This window comes from Callithrix jacchus, chromosome 6 (genome assembly GCF_049354715.1).
Source record: "Callithrix jacchus isolate 240 chromosome 6, calJac240_pri, whole genome shotgun sequence".
NCBI lineage: Eukaryota > Metazoa > Chordata > Mammalia > Primates > Cebidae > Callithrix > Callithrix jacchus.
The window spans coordinates 155,073,104-155,087,067 of NC_133507.1; the positions used below are offsets into that span (position 1 = coordinate 155,073,104).

The 13,964-nt window shown below is 49.8% G+C and overlaps 1 protein-coding gene across 1 annotated transcript in view; it reads left to right on the forward strand.

Annotated features, from left to right (window-relative positions):
- The window catches only part of MROH2A (maestro heat like repeat family member 2A), a 61,440-nt gene that overhangs the window by 41,763 nt on the left and 5,713 nt on the right, over nucleotides 1–13,964 (forward strand). Inside the window, 11 exon segments of the mRNA XM_054258167.2 lie at nucleotides 73–181; nucleotides 977–1,072; nucleotides 3,511–3,615; nucleotides 4,719–4,842; nucleotides 5,323–5,438; nucleotides 5,957–6,109; nucleotides 6,534–6,688; nucleotides 8,789–8,948; nucleotides 9,028–9,221; nucleotides 9,548–9,685; nucleotides 10,205–10,319. Coding sequence (XP_054114142.2) covers nucleotides 73–181; nucleotides 977–1,072; nucleotides 3,511–3,615; nucleotides 4,719–4,842; nucleotides 5,323–5,438; nucleotides 5,957–6,109; nucleotides 6,534–6,688; nucleotides 8,789–8,948; nucleotides 9,028–9,221; nucleotides 9,548–9,685; nucleotides 10,205–10,319 — 1,465 coding nt within the window.

Below are 13,964 nucleotides of genomic sequence, written 5' to 3' on the forward strand. Positions count from 1 at the left end.
ACTGGGCAGTGGGGCAGCAGAAGCGCACCTCCCCAGTGACCACTCCTCTCTCATTACTGCTTCTTTCTCCAGCAAGCTGAAGCCTTTCTACTCCACGGAGGAAAACAGTGAGCTGATGGATACCAGCATACATTCGGTAATTTCTCTCCAACTCCCAGGAGAGGACAATGAGTCCATTAAAGTAGGTCCCTCTGGGCCACCTCATTTGCTGGGTCAGGACCTGGAAGTTAACATTAACATAGGCAATGCTGAGAGTCCACCTTCCTGAACCACCCTCAAGCATGTGGAGGCAGCAGAGTGTATCAAGCTCTATGAGTAAATATAAGGTAATGCTGGCTGCTGTAACAGATAAACCCTGAAGTCTCAGTGGGTTGACAAGATAAAAGTATATTTATCACCCACATCAAGTAAAGTCCAATTGTCAATGAGAGTGGAAGTGGAGCTGCCTTGTGCAATTATTCAGGAATCCAGGCTGGTGGAGACCTGCTGCCCATCCTCAGAGCATGAATCCCAAGGTCCCAATCAATGGGAATTGATACCCAGCCTAGACAGAAGGAAAAGAAAGTCTAGGGGAGACTTGAGAGCCATTTTGCCCCCCTTCTATTGGGTGAAACACAGTCACATGGCTCCACCCATGCAGGGAGTCCTGGGAAATGTAGACCCTGATGGGATGGCTGTTTCCCTGAGGACACTGTGGAAGAGGAGAAGGAATCTTCTGTGGACAGGTAGACATCTCTGCCTCAAGGGCCTGTACCTAGATGAAGAATCAGAACTGGGCTCCAGGAGTTCAGTTTCCTGCTTTGTAAAGTGAATTCCTCTTAAATGGTTGTCTTGTACTTCACGTGAGAAGATGAGTATCAAGAGCTCAGATTGAGCAGAAGTTAGTGGATGACTGCCAGACCCCTCCCTGGCATAGACTGCCCACAGGGAGGGGGGTTGTGGGTGCCACGTATCTCTCTCTCCCTCTTGGCTGTAGACCCTGTATGCAAACGCCCTAAGCACCCTGAAGCAGCTGATGGAGAGCCTCTTGCAGAGGGAGCTGGACCCCAGGCAGCTGCAGGAGATGGTGCAGGTGAGTTGTCTGGCAGTGGGCCAGAGCCAGGGATGGCCACTCCTCCCCAGCAGCTGGCCTGAGGACCAGACTACGGGACACAGGAGAGTACATGAAACATTGTTTTAGTGATTGCATTTTTATAAAATTCCACATTTAATAAAAAGTTGCAAGTGTAGTGAAAAGGTGCAGATTTATGTTTCTTAAATCTCTTCATGCAGATTTACAGTTCTTAATGCTTTTTCTTTCACATTTTCTTTCTCTGTTTTCTTCTGCTTCTCTGCTTCAATGCACGTGTCGTTTGAATCATGGATAGTTGCAGACATCCAGAGTAACAGTGCTCTCTTATATAACAGTACCATGACCAAATGCAGGACATTTAATGTTGATACATGTATTGAAATTGATGGCCCACATTCGAATTTCACGAGTTGCCCCAATAATGCCCTTTAGAGCTGTTTCTGATCCAGGATCAGAGGAAATGGATCAGAATGTGGATCAGGATCCAATCCAGCTTCGGCACTGCATCTAGCTGTCACGTCTCTTTGTCCTTCTTTCATCTGGAAGAGCTTCACAGTCTTTCTTTATCTTTCATAACCTTGGCACTTTTGAAGGCAGGTTAGGTAAAAATTGGGTTGTTTATTTTCTTTTTATGGACACTTTTAGATGTTTTACATATTCTGGATACAGTCCATCAGATACGTGATTTGCAAATATTTTCTCCTAGTCTGTGGCCTTTTTATTGATTTCCCAATATTCTTTAATGTGCAGAAGGTTTTGTTTTGAGGAAGTCTCATTTATCTTTTTTTTTTCTTTTATGGATCATGCATTTGGTGTCAAATCTAAGAAATCTTCCAAAGATTTTCTCCTATGTTTTCTTCCAGAAGTTTTGTATTTTCAGGTTTTATGATTAGGTCTATGATATATTTTGAGTTTATTTTTGTATGGTCTGAGGTACGGATCAAAGTTTATTTCAGTTTCTTGCACCTGGATAGCCAATTGTTTCAGCACCCTTTGTTGAAGAGACTGTCCTTTTTCCATTGAACTGCCTTTGCATCTTTGTTGAAAATCAAAGGCCTTGTACATGTGGGTCTATTTCTGGACACTTCCTTGGCTCCGTTGATGTGTTTTCCTGTGGTACACCAATACCACACTGTCTTGATTATTGTCATAATAAGCCCTGAAATCTGGATCAGATAAGGTAAGTCTCTAGATTTTACTCTTTTTTTTTTTTTTTGCTGCATCTCACAGATTTTGATACATTGTTTTCTAATTTTATTTCAGTTCAAAACACATTTTTAATTTCCCTTATGATTTCTTCTTTGACCTTCAAGTTATTTGGCAATTTTCAAATACTCAGGGGTTTTCCAGACTCTATCTGGTTTGGATTCCTAATTTAACTGCATTGTTGTCTGATGGCATACTTTCTCATATATATATATATATATATATATATATATATATATTTTTTTTTTTTTTTTGAGACGGAATTTCGCTCTTGTCACCCAGGCTGGAGTGCAGTGGCACGAGCTGGGCTCACCGCAACCTTCGCCTCCCAGGTTCAAGCGATGCTCCTGCCTCAGCCTCCTGAGTAGCTGGGATTAAAGGCACCTGCCACCATGCCTAGGTAATTTTTTTGTATTTTTAGTGGAGACAGGGTTTCACCATGTTGGGCAGTGTGGTCTTGAACTCCTGACCTCAGGTGATCCATTCACCCTGGCCTCCCAAAGGAGGCATGAGTCACCTGCCTGGTCTAAATCCTATATTTTAAATCCTTTTAAATTGTTGCCCAGATACCATCTGTCTTGGAACATATTTCATGTGTATTTTAAAAATATTCTGCTGTTGTTAAGTGTAATGTTTCAAAACGTCTATTAGGCCAAGTTGGTTAGTAGTATTTTTTTGGGTTTTCTATGTCCTTTTTGATTTTCTGTCTTTTTGTTCTATCAATTATTGAGAAAGAGGCACTGAAATCTCTAACAGTGTGAATTTGTTTACTTCTCCTTTCAGTTCTTTCATTTTTTTTCTCTTCATGTATTATTTGGCTATGTTATTAGGTGCATAAACATGTAGGATTGTTATGTCTGGTTGATGAGCTGACCCTGTGATGACAAGAATCTGTTTATCTGTGGTAATGTGATTTGCTCTGAAATGAACTTTTGTATCAGAACGGCCTCTGGGGCCATCTGGAGTGCAGGGTGGGCTGTGCTCCTGGACCTTCATTATAGGCAGACATTTGGAGCCAGGACAAATGCAACAGCCAGGCACCATCCTGGTGAGGATGCTGGGGATGGGGACACTCTCTCCCTGCCCACAGCCTCATCTTTCTTCATGGTGGGGCCTGTCTAGATCCATAAGGAAAAACTGAAAGTTGATCTGAGTTGGGAGGGTGAGGGGGGCAAAAGCTGGCCAGGAAGGGATTTTAAAGCCCACTTTTGTGTTCTGGGCTCTACCCATAGCTCCTGAAAAAGTGGATCCTGACGGAGAAGGAATGGGAGCGGGAAAAGGCCATGAGCCTCCAGCTCTATCTCACACGGATCTATGTCTATAGCACTGGCGTCTGCGTGAGTCCAGGAGGCCCCAGCCTCCAGCCTGCCACTCTGACATTCACAGAAAAATTCCTGTCTCTGTCTGGGAGATGAGGGAGCACTTTTGAAACCAAGTTCTGTGTCTGAAGAGTCCCTTGGGAGAGGCTGCAGTGACCTGGTGCCCTGGGCTGGGTCAGGGAGGGAGAGGATGGGACTGAGGTTGGCAGAGCTCCAGGCTTTGTGGGGCCTGTGGCTCCTGGAGTGGTGAGAGCCCTTTTGAAGAAAAAAAGATGCAGAGTTATGAATCCCACATTGGTTAGGAAAGTGAATATTTGAGAAAATCAAGTGCTGCAAAATCATAAATTTTGCAAAGTGTGACGAGTATCACAATCCTTACAATGCTGTGTTTTTACTGATTGACCATCTGACACAGCCTGATGAGACTTAATTTTCTACATTATTTGGCTCCCTCTTTTTTGACTGCCTTGTCCTCAGGATGGCTGTGGCAGGAGGATGATGGAGTCAGGGGCTGGGGTGCCGGGATGGGCGTCAGGTCTTGGGAGGTGCAGAGAGAGAAGTGGGCTGGGCAGGACTCTGGTCCTGGGCACCTGGATAGAGGTTGTGAGGCAGGGGCCGAGACCAACACTCAGTAAGATGTGAGGCCAGAGGCTGTGTGGAGGGCATTGCCTGGACTCCCACAACATTCCCTGCAAGAGGAGGTGCCATCATTACCGACACTGTGCAGACAGGAAACATGAGACCAGGAGGCAGAGTACCCTGCCCGGGCTGCTCAGCTAGGGAGTGGGAAGCTCTGTGATCCCCAGCGTTCGTTATAGGAACAACTGGGCCCAAGTTCAGGGTGGTGAACTGAACTTCTGAGTCGGTGGTGCAGAGCTGAGTTGGAGCTAGTTCTGAGCCAGGACCCACAGATCCAGACTGCTCAGCCTCCAGGGGTCCAGCTGTGTGCAGCGGAGGCTGACACGTGGACACGGGATGGGCAGTGGCAGCCTCCCTTTCCCCAAATGGGTGTTTTCAGAGCAAGTTTTATCCTCTCAAGTTGCCCTTTATGTTGCCCCTGGGCAGCCCCAGGTGTGCGTGAGGGCACAGAGTTGTGAGCCCCTTGGTCTCCTGATCCTCAGATCCCTCTGAAGCTGGGGCAGTTTGGCACAATGGTCAGGCTTATCGCCCCGTGCACCTGTGATGCCCATCAAAGAACCCGCATGGCCTCAATGAATGTCTTGTCCAGCCTGCTGGATCTTCACAGTATGAGAGGGCAGGACATGAGGGCCAGGCCCTCTGGGAGGGAGAGAGGGCTGACTCCAGGAGTGTGGACTGTGGCCTGCCATGGAGGGAAGTATAGCCTCTGTGCCGGCAGGCATGGAGAGAAACAAAGGTGACCATCAGCGGGAGCAGTGAGGGGAGAGCTCACCAACAGTCCATGAAAGCTTCTAGAAGGAGAGATTCATTAGCCCAGATTGACCCACAGAGGGCAAGTGCTGGGCGTTGAGGGCCTGGCTGGGATAAAGTTGGCTCCCAGATGCCAAGCATGGGACAGAGCTGGCCAGAGCTGAGCTCAGGGGAGAGCAGGCCTCTGAGCTGGGTGTAGAGGTGGTGCGGGCAGAGGCCACCACAGGGAAGGGCCCTCAGGCCTACAAAGCCAGGGCAGGAGGTTGCCACGAAGATGGGGTGACCAGGCCCTTCGTCCCTGCTGATTATTTCTGAAGTTGTATGTATTCCTGACAGCAAGCCAGACCAGCTCCTTGTGGGGCCCTTCCAAGAAGAAGCAGCTTGAGAAATGTAAGGAGGACCTCCAGGGCACAGACATGGAAAAGATCTGTGCATCCTCCAGAATCACCAAGGTGACAGCCAGGGAGCCTGTCTGGGCTGGTCTCGGGGCTCTCAGCTGTCGCTCAGGGAGGGGGGCCTTCCTGGGCTGGCCACACAGTCCAGTCTGGGTCTCGGCTTCCACAGCCTTTGGCCCAACTCCTCCCAACTGTGTTGAAAGGGCCTGTAGTATGTCAGGTCCCTACTATGTCTCTGGCACACAGTAGGTGCTTAATCTGCTTTGTTGTCTTCTCCCTGTCCCTATGACGTGCCACACTGAATGTGGAAAGTGCCATGGGAATGATCTGGACAGGCTCTGCACGTGGTGTGGGCACATGGGCAGCCTCATGGCACAGTGATGAGTGAAAGTGCCTGGAGCCACCCAAACAGGGTGACCAGGCCCCTTCCGGCTCAGCCCAGGAGGAGGCCGTGGCCATGGTCTGAGAAAGGGTGGGAGCCTGGAGTGGGGCCATGAGGTGGGACAGGGGAGGAGGGGGTGTCTGCAGTCATGGAGTGGCAGGGGAGGGCAGGGAGTCGCCCACTCTGCTCCTAGGTGGTCTGCACAGAGTTTAACTGTGATGAGGTGGTCTCACTCATCCAGAAGCTCTGCAAGAACATTGGGGCCATGGACCTGCAGCATGACAAGGCCTCTGTCACCTGGATAGGCTCCTTCCTCCAGATGTGGACCAAGGAGCTGGAAGACAAGGTGGCAGAGCCATGGTGGGGCCACCAGAGCCTGTGGCTGGGGCTGCCCAGTGTGCGCAGATGAGAGGGAAGGGCGAAGGCCTCACCAGCACTCACTGAGAATGCCTCCCCCAACCCTGGCTGCTAAAGAGGAGGAAACAGAGTTCTAGAGATAGAAAGAAGCGTGTTGAAGGTAGCCTGGTGAGTTAAGTGCATGCTGACCTGGAGGTCAAGGCTCTCTTCCCCAGAGCACACCACCTCCTGCACTGAAAGCCTGTGAAAATGAGTTCCAGGCAGACCAGAGGATGCGCTGGAGAGGGTGCTGGGGGTTTAACCTGCTCATTGTCCAACTAGGCCAGAGCCCCTGGAGCAAGGGCATGTCATGGGGTTAGTGCAGGAGGTCATGGGGACCTGGGCTGCCCCTGTGATGCCCCACCCCTCCCTAGGTGGCTGAGATCCTGGGCACCATCCTGGTGCACCTGCCGGTGATGGACCACCCAGAGGTGCGGTGCTTTCTCATTGAAGGCATCCTGCTGCTGGCACACCGCCACTGGGAGACCATCCTCACGTCACTCCTGAGGCAGCCTCTGCCCATGGAGAGGTGGGTGCCTGGAGGAGGCGGCCCTGGCCTCCTGTGTCATTTGGATCATGCCCAGCTCACCACCCGATGTGTCCCGGGAGCCTGGAGCCTGGGGCAATACTTTGCCCCACCCTGAAGGAGGTCGAAGGCCTTTACCTGTTTGTACCTCCTGCAGGAGGGGCTTGCCTCTGATGAGCCACTGACACAGAGCCCAGACTTGTAGAGCTTCACCACATGGAGCTGGAATCTGGACCCGTAGCTCCCCACATGTCCTGATTTCCCTGCAGGGACAGTGTCTGTGGAGTTCAGTGTCTCCCACAGCAGCTCTTCCCTGCCCTGCAAACACAGCTCTGGCAGATTGGCTGTAGGATGCGGCTCCAGGGCCTGAGCAAGCCCAGGAGATACTCCAGGCTGTCCCTGTTCCTTTCACAATGTATCCCAAGAGGGGAAGTGACTTGTCCTGGTCGCTAAGGGAAGAATGGCCCAACCTCCAGCCCCGGAGGTGGCCGTGAGTGACCCCGTCTTTATTGGTGTTTCTCTGCCAGCAGTGCAGAGCTCCTGTGTGTGCTGTAGCCCGATGGCACAGGCAGCTGGGCACAGTTTCCCTACACATGGGGAGTCTGTTTGGGTGGTAACAGAATTCACCTGGGAGGGCCCAGAAAGAGCTAGGTAGTCATCCCCAGAGCAGTGGAGCCTGTGCTGGTGCAGGGAGGTGAGGAGATGTCATGTTAAGTAAGAGGCTTGGAACAGAGAAAAGAGTTTTTAAAGCAGGCCCTGGACCCAGAGCCACAATGGCTGACCTGTGTGAGATGCAGGCATGGCTCCACCGTGGAGCCGCTTCTTGTAAGAGCAGGCCTGCTGTGGGTCCAGCCTGGGAGGGTGGTGCAGATTTTGTGATTGACTGAGGCTCAGTGGCTCATGGTGCGGTGCTGGGTGGGGGTAAGGGGTGGTGTGCCCTGGGTCAGGCCGGCATGGTTGGTGGCCACGTCACACTGGCTTCCACTTAGCTTGCCAAATCTGTATTGGCTGGCTATTGCTCATAACAAGGTACCACTCACTTAGAAGCTTCGAACAACACCCATGGCCCAGGCGTCAAGGCAGAGCTTAGCTGGGCTTTCTGTTCAGGGTCTCACAGCCTGTGATGAGGGTGTTGGCGGGTGCGTTCCGGAGCCTGGGGTCGTCTTCCAGGATCGTATCATTACTGGTGTCAGGATTGTGCATCAGGTTGGTTGTTGGCGGCTTTCTGATAGTCTGTCGCCTCTTACTTAGCATCGTCTCTTGCCATCGTAGGACTGAGGTGCCCCTTCGTGTTTCCTTGCACCCCATGGCTTCTTTGCAGTAGGTGCTGATGAGTGCACTGTGCCCCCTGATTTATTCCTGCCCCTGGGCCTCCAGCCACATCTCCCCACAGACCCAAACTCACCAACCTTCTCTCGTGCATTTGGTTTTGTGGGTTCAGATGGTCAGTTGACATGTCTTTGTTCAGCTTACCCTTGCTAAATGATACTTAGACTTGTAAGACTCACATTAGCCTTTTGGAACCTCCCAGAGGCCCCGCTCTCTGTGCCTCTGCACCTATCCTGCGGGACCTCCCTTCTCAGCAGAGTCATGGGCTTGGACTTGGAAACTAGGAAGGCCCTTTTCCAACTGTAGTTTGGCAGGTGGCCTGACTGCCGCAAGCCTCACTTCCCTCTTCTGTGGAATATGGAGATAAAAATACCTTCCTCAAAGATGTGTTAGGCAGATGAGGTGATAGACTATCAGAAAGCTGCTGACAACCATCCTGATGCAAGTTGGGCACTAGGAGGTAGTGTGGGAGATGTCTGTAAAGTTGTCAAACAGGTGGGGCCTCTGTGGTCACCTTGCAGTGGAGCCGGGGCTTCCGTGGGGCCCGTGGCTTTCCCAACGGTACCGTGAGCCCATGCAGAGAAAGGGGCTGAGTGTAGCGTCAGCGTCCTGGGTTCTAAGTACACAAACTTTGATGGCTGCCTCCACCTCCCTGAGTTTCCACCCCCAGAGTCCAACCTCTACTTAGGGGGCTGCTGAGGGGTTGAAAGGGATTTTTACCTGCCAGGGCACATGCTAAAAAACTCACAGTCCTTATGCCCTGACTTTGGTTAGCCACCTGGCAGAGGTGTGGCTGGCCACGTCGGAGAACGTGCCCTTCACCCGGACCATGCTCCACAGCCTGATGGGCCTGCTGCAGTCATGGCTCAGCCCCAGGGTCAGTGCCACCTTGAAGGCTGACATCTGGCGCTTGACTGCAGTGGACCCTCTGATGGTGAGTTGCAGGCGCAGGCCCCAAGGCTCCTCGAGTGTCTCTGGGTAGGAGCCCGATGCCCTGGACGTTCTCTCTGCAGACCCTGTGCACCATCCACCTTCTCATGGAGAAGCTGGATGAGAACGACAGCCTCCCGGACTTCCTCCCTGACCTCATCTACACCCTCCTGCTGCAGCTTGGCAGCAGCCACCAACCAGAGGCCGCCTCGCCAGTCCTGAAGACCTGGAGGCTGGTCTACACCACACCTCTGCCCGAGGAGATGAACCTGCAAAGGTGCTCTCCAGGGTGGTGGGTACAAGGCGGCAGGCCTGGGCTGGGTGTAGCCACGGGCTGTCCCTTAGTTGCCACTGGACTGCACTGAAGGGCTCTCTTTGTCTCCTCCTGGTGGGAGCTGATCTTACTCAGGATGCCTTTCTCATGAGTGTCTAGCACGGTGTGGTTTTCAGAGTTTGCAGATCCACTCTCTCCCTGGACCTTCCCCTCAGCCCCTTGGGCTGGGCCCCATGGGCACTGGGGCCCCACTTCACAGATTGCAGCAGCCTCCTCAGGCCATGCGCTCCCAGAAGGGCAGCACATCACAAGCCCCCACCTCCCTCCAGGGTCACCATCAAGTCCATGCAGCTCTTGTTCAAGAGAATCAAGAGCCAGCACCTGGCATGTGACCTGGATGAGCAGGCGGTGTGGGACCTCCTGCAGGGCAGAAGGACGTTCCTGGAGGGCTTGAGCCTGCTGGCCAGGTAGGCCCTGGCTCCCATGGGGTGGCAGGGGGACCTGCAGAGGAACCCCCTTGCTGGATGGAAGGGCTCCTTGCGAGGACATGGTCCATTCCTGGCTGGATGCCTTCTTTCTTGGGGAATTGGCATGTCAACCTGTGAGTCTAGGATGGCAGTGGTATGCCAGGCAATGAGAACCTTTTATTCAAACCCTTTCTGCTCAGAGCAGATATGAGACCAGAGAGAGGAGGGCTTGTCCCCAAGGCAGCACAGGGTCTGGAGCAGGCCAGAGATGGGAGTTACTTCCAGGGTCCTAGTCACTCAGGAGCCACCCTCACTCTTTGTAAAAAGGAGATAGAGACATTGAGTGATTCACTGACAACCTCAACCAAGAGGAGGGGGAAGCCCAGAGATGTTAGGACATCTTGTCCAGTGTGATCCTGCCAGCAGGCACCAGGCACCGGCACGGTCTGGCCCAGCTCTTGGCAAATGTCAGGCAGGGTGGGGCTGCCTCTGCAGCCTGGCACTGTCTCTCCTCTGCAGGTTGTGCATGCAGCATGTGGAGGGCCACAGGCAGAGGCTGGCGGAGCTGGTGCTCAGGGGCATGGACTCAGAAGTCCTGAACTGCCACATCAGCAGCACGGCGGCCTGCGTGGAAGTGAGGCACTGGGTGCGGGCGTGGTGTGAGTGGAAGGGATGGGGTCCCTGGATTCTTCTGGGGATGGCTCATCTCCAAGGCATGGGAGTCAGGGGGACAGGCGAGCGCCCCTCCTCTGAGGGTTCATTCTCTCATCTGCTCCTTTATTCATCCATCATATGAGTAGTGCAGCGCGGGCCCTTCGGGAAATAGGCTGAGATACCGCCTGAGCCCTGCAGCATGGCAGCTAACTGATGTGTGACCTAACAAGCACAGCCACCCAACGGGCCCAGAGAGGGCACCTGGGCTCTTGCTGGGACAGGTTTCCTATAGGAGGTCTCAGAGAGGCCAAGGGGCGCTGCCAGGCAGATGGCAGGGCCCAGCAACCGTATTTCAGGGCAAGTGTTGGAGTGTCCTAAGGGCAATGATGCCCAGTGCACCCTAGGAACCAACCACAGCCCAGGCCAGGGGCTGCCAGCATTTTCTGTAAAGGGCTGTGAAGTAAATTAGTATTTTTGGCTTTGTGGCCAACTCCACTGTAGCAGGAAAGCAGCCACAGCCACTGCATTAACCAGTGGGCATGACAATGTCAACAAAACCTTATTGATGGACATTGGAATTTAAACTTCGTGGAATTTTCATGTGCCATGAAATGTTCTTCTCTAGATTTCTTTTCCCCAACATTTAAAAATGGGAAAATGAGTTTTGGCAGTGGGCTGTAGAAAAACTCCTGGAAGTACAGGACCAACTGGGAGATACTCGCTAAGCTTTTATAGGTTCTTCAGGCCTCTGTAAATCTTCAAAATGAAGGTGAGAGGAGAAGCACTCCCTTGTTGTCTCACCCAGGACCTGGCCTTTGATGTGTCTGGGTTTAGAATTTTCAGTGGCTGGAAGCCACACAGGGCCAGGCCCAGGTGCTGGAATCCAAGGGTCTGGTGAAGAGCTTCCGCTCAGCTGCTGATTGGCTGGAGACGAAGTTACTTAGTGTCTCTGAGCTTCAGCCTCCTCACCTGCCAAACTGCGGAAAGCAGTGCCTTCTTTTCAGGCCTTAGGTGAGAGTTAAATGTGATAAGACTGTGTACACATTGCTTGCTTGGGAGGTAAGCGCTCATTAAATGCCTGCTAATTATGGCTGTTTAAAAATTAGATTCAGCTTTTTTGTTCCATATGAATTTTAAAATAGTTTTGTTCTAATTCTGTGAAGAATGTCAATGGTAGTTTAATAGGAATAGCATTGAATCTGTAAATTACTTTGGGTAGTCTGGTCATTTTCATGATCTTGATTCCTCCTATCCATGAGCGTGGGATCTTTTTCCATTTCTTTGTGGCCTCTAGTTTCTTTGAGCAGAGGTTTGTAGTTCTCCTTGAAGAGGCCCCTCAGTTCCCTTGTTAGCTGTATTCCTAGGTATTTTATCCTCTTTGTAGCATATGTGAATGGGAGTTCATTCCTGATTTGGCTCTCTGCTTGCCGGTTGTTAGTGCATAGGAGTGCTTGTGACTTCTGCGGATTGATTATGTATCCTGAGATTTTGTTGAAGTTGTTTATCTGCTTAAGAAGTTTTTGGGCTGAGACAATGGGGTTTTCTAGATATAGGATCATGTCATCTGCAAACAAAGACATTTTCACTTCCTCCTTTCCTATTCGAATGCCCTTTATGTCTTTCTCTTGCTTTTCCGATACTATATTGAATAGGAGTGGTGAGAGAAGGCATCCTTGTCTTGTGCTGGTTTTCAAGGAGAATGCTTCCAGCTTTTACCCATTCAGTATGATGTTAGCTGTGGGTTTGTCATAAGTGATTCTTATTATTTTGAAGTACGTTCCTTCAATATCTAGTTTGTTGGGTGTCTTTAACATGAAGGGATGTTGTATTTTATTGAAGGCCTTTTCTGTATCTATTGAGATAATCGTGTGGTCATATCTTTAGTTCTGTTTATCTGATGAATTATGTTTAGATTTACATGTGTTGAACTAGCCTTGCATCCTGGGAATGAAGCCTACTTGATCGTGGTGGACAAGCTTTTTGATGTGGTGCTGGATTCAGTTTGCCAGTATTTTATTGAGAATTTTTGTATCAATGTTCATCAGGGATATTGGTTTGAAGTTTTTTTTTCTTTTTTCTTTTTTTTGTATCTCTGCCTGGTTTTGGTATCAGGATGATGCTGGCCTCATAGAATGAGTTAGGGAGGTGTCCTTCCTTTTCAATGCTTTGGAATAGTTTCAGGAGAAATGGTATAAGCTCCTCTTTGTATTTCTTGTAGAATTCAGTCTATATAGCAAAGACAATCCTAAGCAAAAAGAACAAAGCTGGAGGCAACACCCTACTGGACTTCAAACTATCCTGTAAGGCTACAGTAACCAAAACAGCATAGTACTGGTACAATAACAGACACATAGACCAATGGAACAGACGGAGAACTCAGAAATAAAATTGCTCATCTATAATCATCTGATCTTCAACAAACCTGACAAAAACAAGCAATGGAGAAAGGAGTCCTATTTAATAAATGGTGCTGGGAGAACTGGCTATCCATTTGCAGAAAATTGAATGCAGGCCCCTTCCTCACACCTTATACAGAAAAATTAACTCAAGATGGATTAAAGACTTAAATGTAAAACCCAAAACTATAAAAACCTTAGGACAAAATCTAGGCAGTAACATTCAGGACATGGGCATGGACAAAGATTTCATGATGAAATCACCAAAAGCAATTGCAACAAAAGCAAAAATTGACGGTTGGGGTCTAATTAAACTAAAGAGCTTCTGCACAGCAAAAGAAACTATCATCGGAGTGAACAGGCAACCTACAGAGTGGGAGAAAATCTTCGCAATTTATCCATTCAACAAAGGTCTAATATCCAGAATCTACAAGGAACTCAAACAAATTTACAACAACAAGAACAAAACAACAAAACCCCATTAAAAAGAAGGCAAAGGACCTGAACCGACACTTCTCAAAAGAAGACATTATGCGGCCAAAAAACATATGTAAAAAAGCTAAACATCACTGATCATTAGAGAAATGCAAATCAAAACCACCATGAGATACCATATCATGCCAGTCAGAATGGCCATTATTAAAAAGTAGGAAACAATAGATGCTGGCAAGGTTGCAGAGAAATAGGAACGCTTTTACACCGCTGGTGGGAGTGTAAATTAGTTCAGCCGTTGTGGAAGACAGTGTGGTGATTCCTCAAGGATCTAGAACCAGAAATACCATTTGACCCAGCAATCCCATTACTAGGCATATACCCAAAGGAATATCAATCATTCTATTACAAAGATATGTGCACGCATATGTTCATTGCAGCACTTTTCACAGTGACAATGACATGAAATCATCCCAAATGCCCATCAATGATCCACTGGATAAAGAAAACATGGTGCATACACACCATGGAATACTATGCAGTCATGAAAAGGAATGAGATCATGTCCTTTGCAGGGACATGGATGAAGCTGGAAGTCATTATCCTCAGCAAAGTAATGCAGGAACAGAAAAATCAAACACCGCATGTTCTCACTTATAAGTGGGAGCTGAACAACGAGATCATGTGGACACAGGGAGGAACCAACACACACTGGGGCCTGTTGCGGGTGGCGGCCTGTGGGGAAAGGGAGAGCATTAGGGAAAATAGCTAATGCGTGCTGGGCTTAATACCTCCGT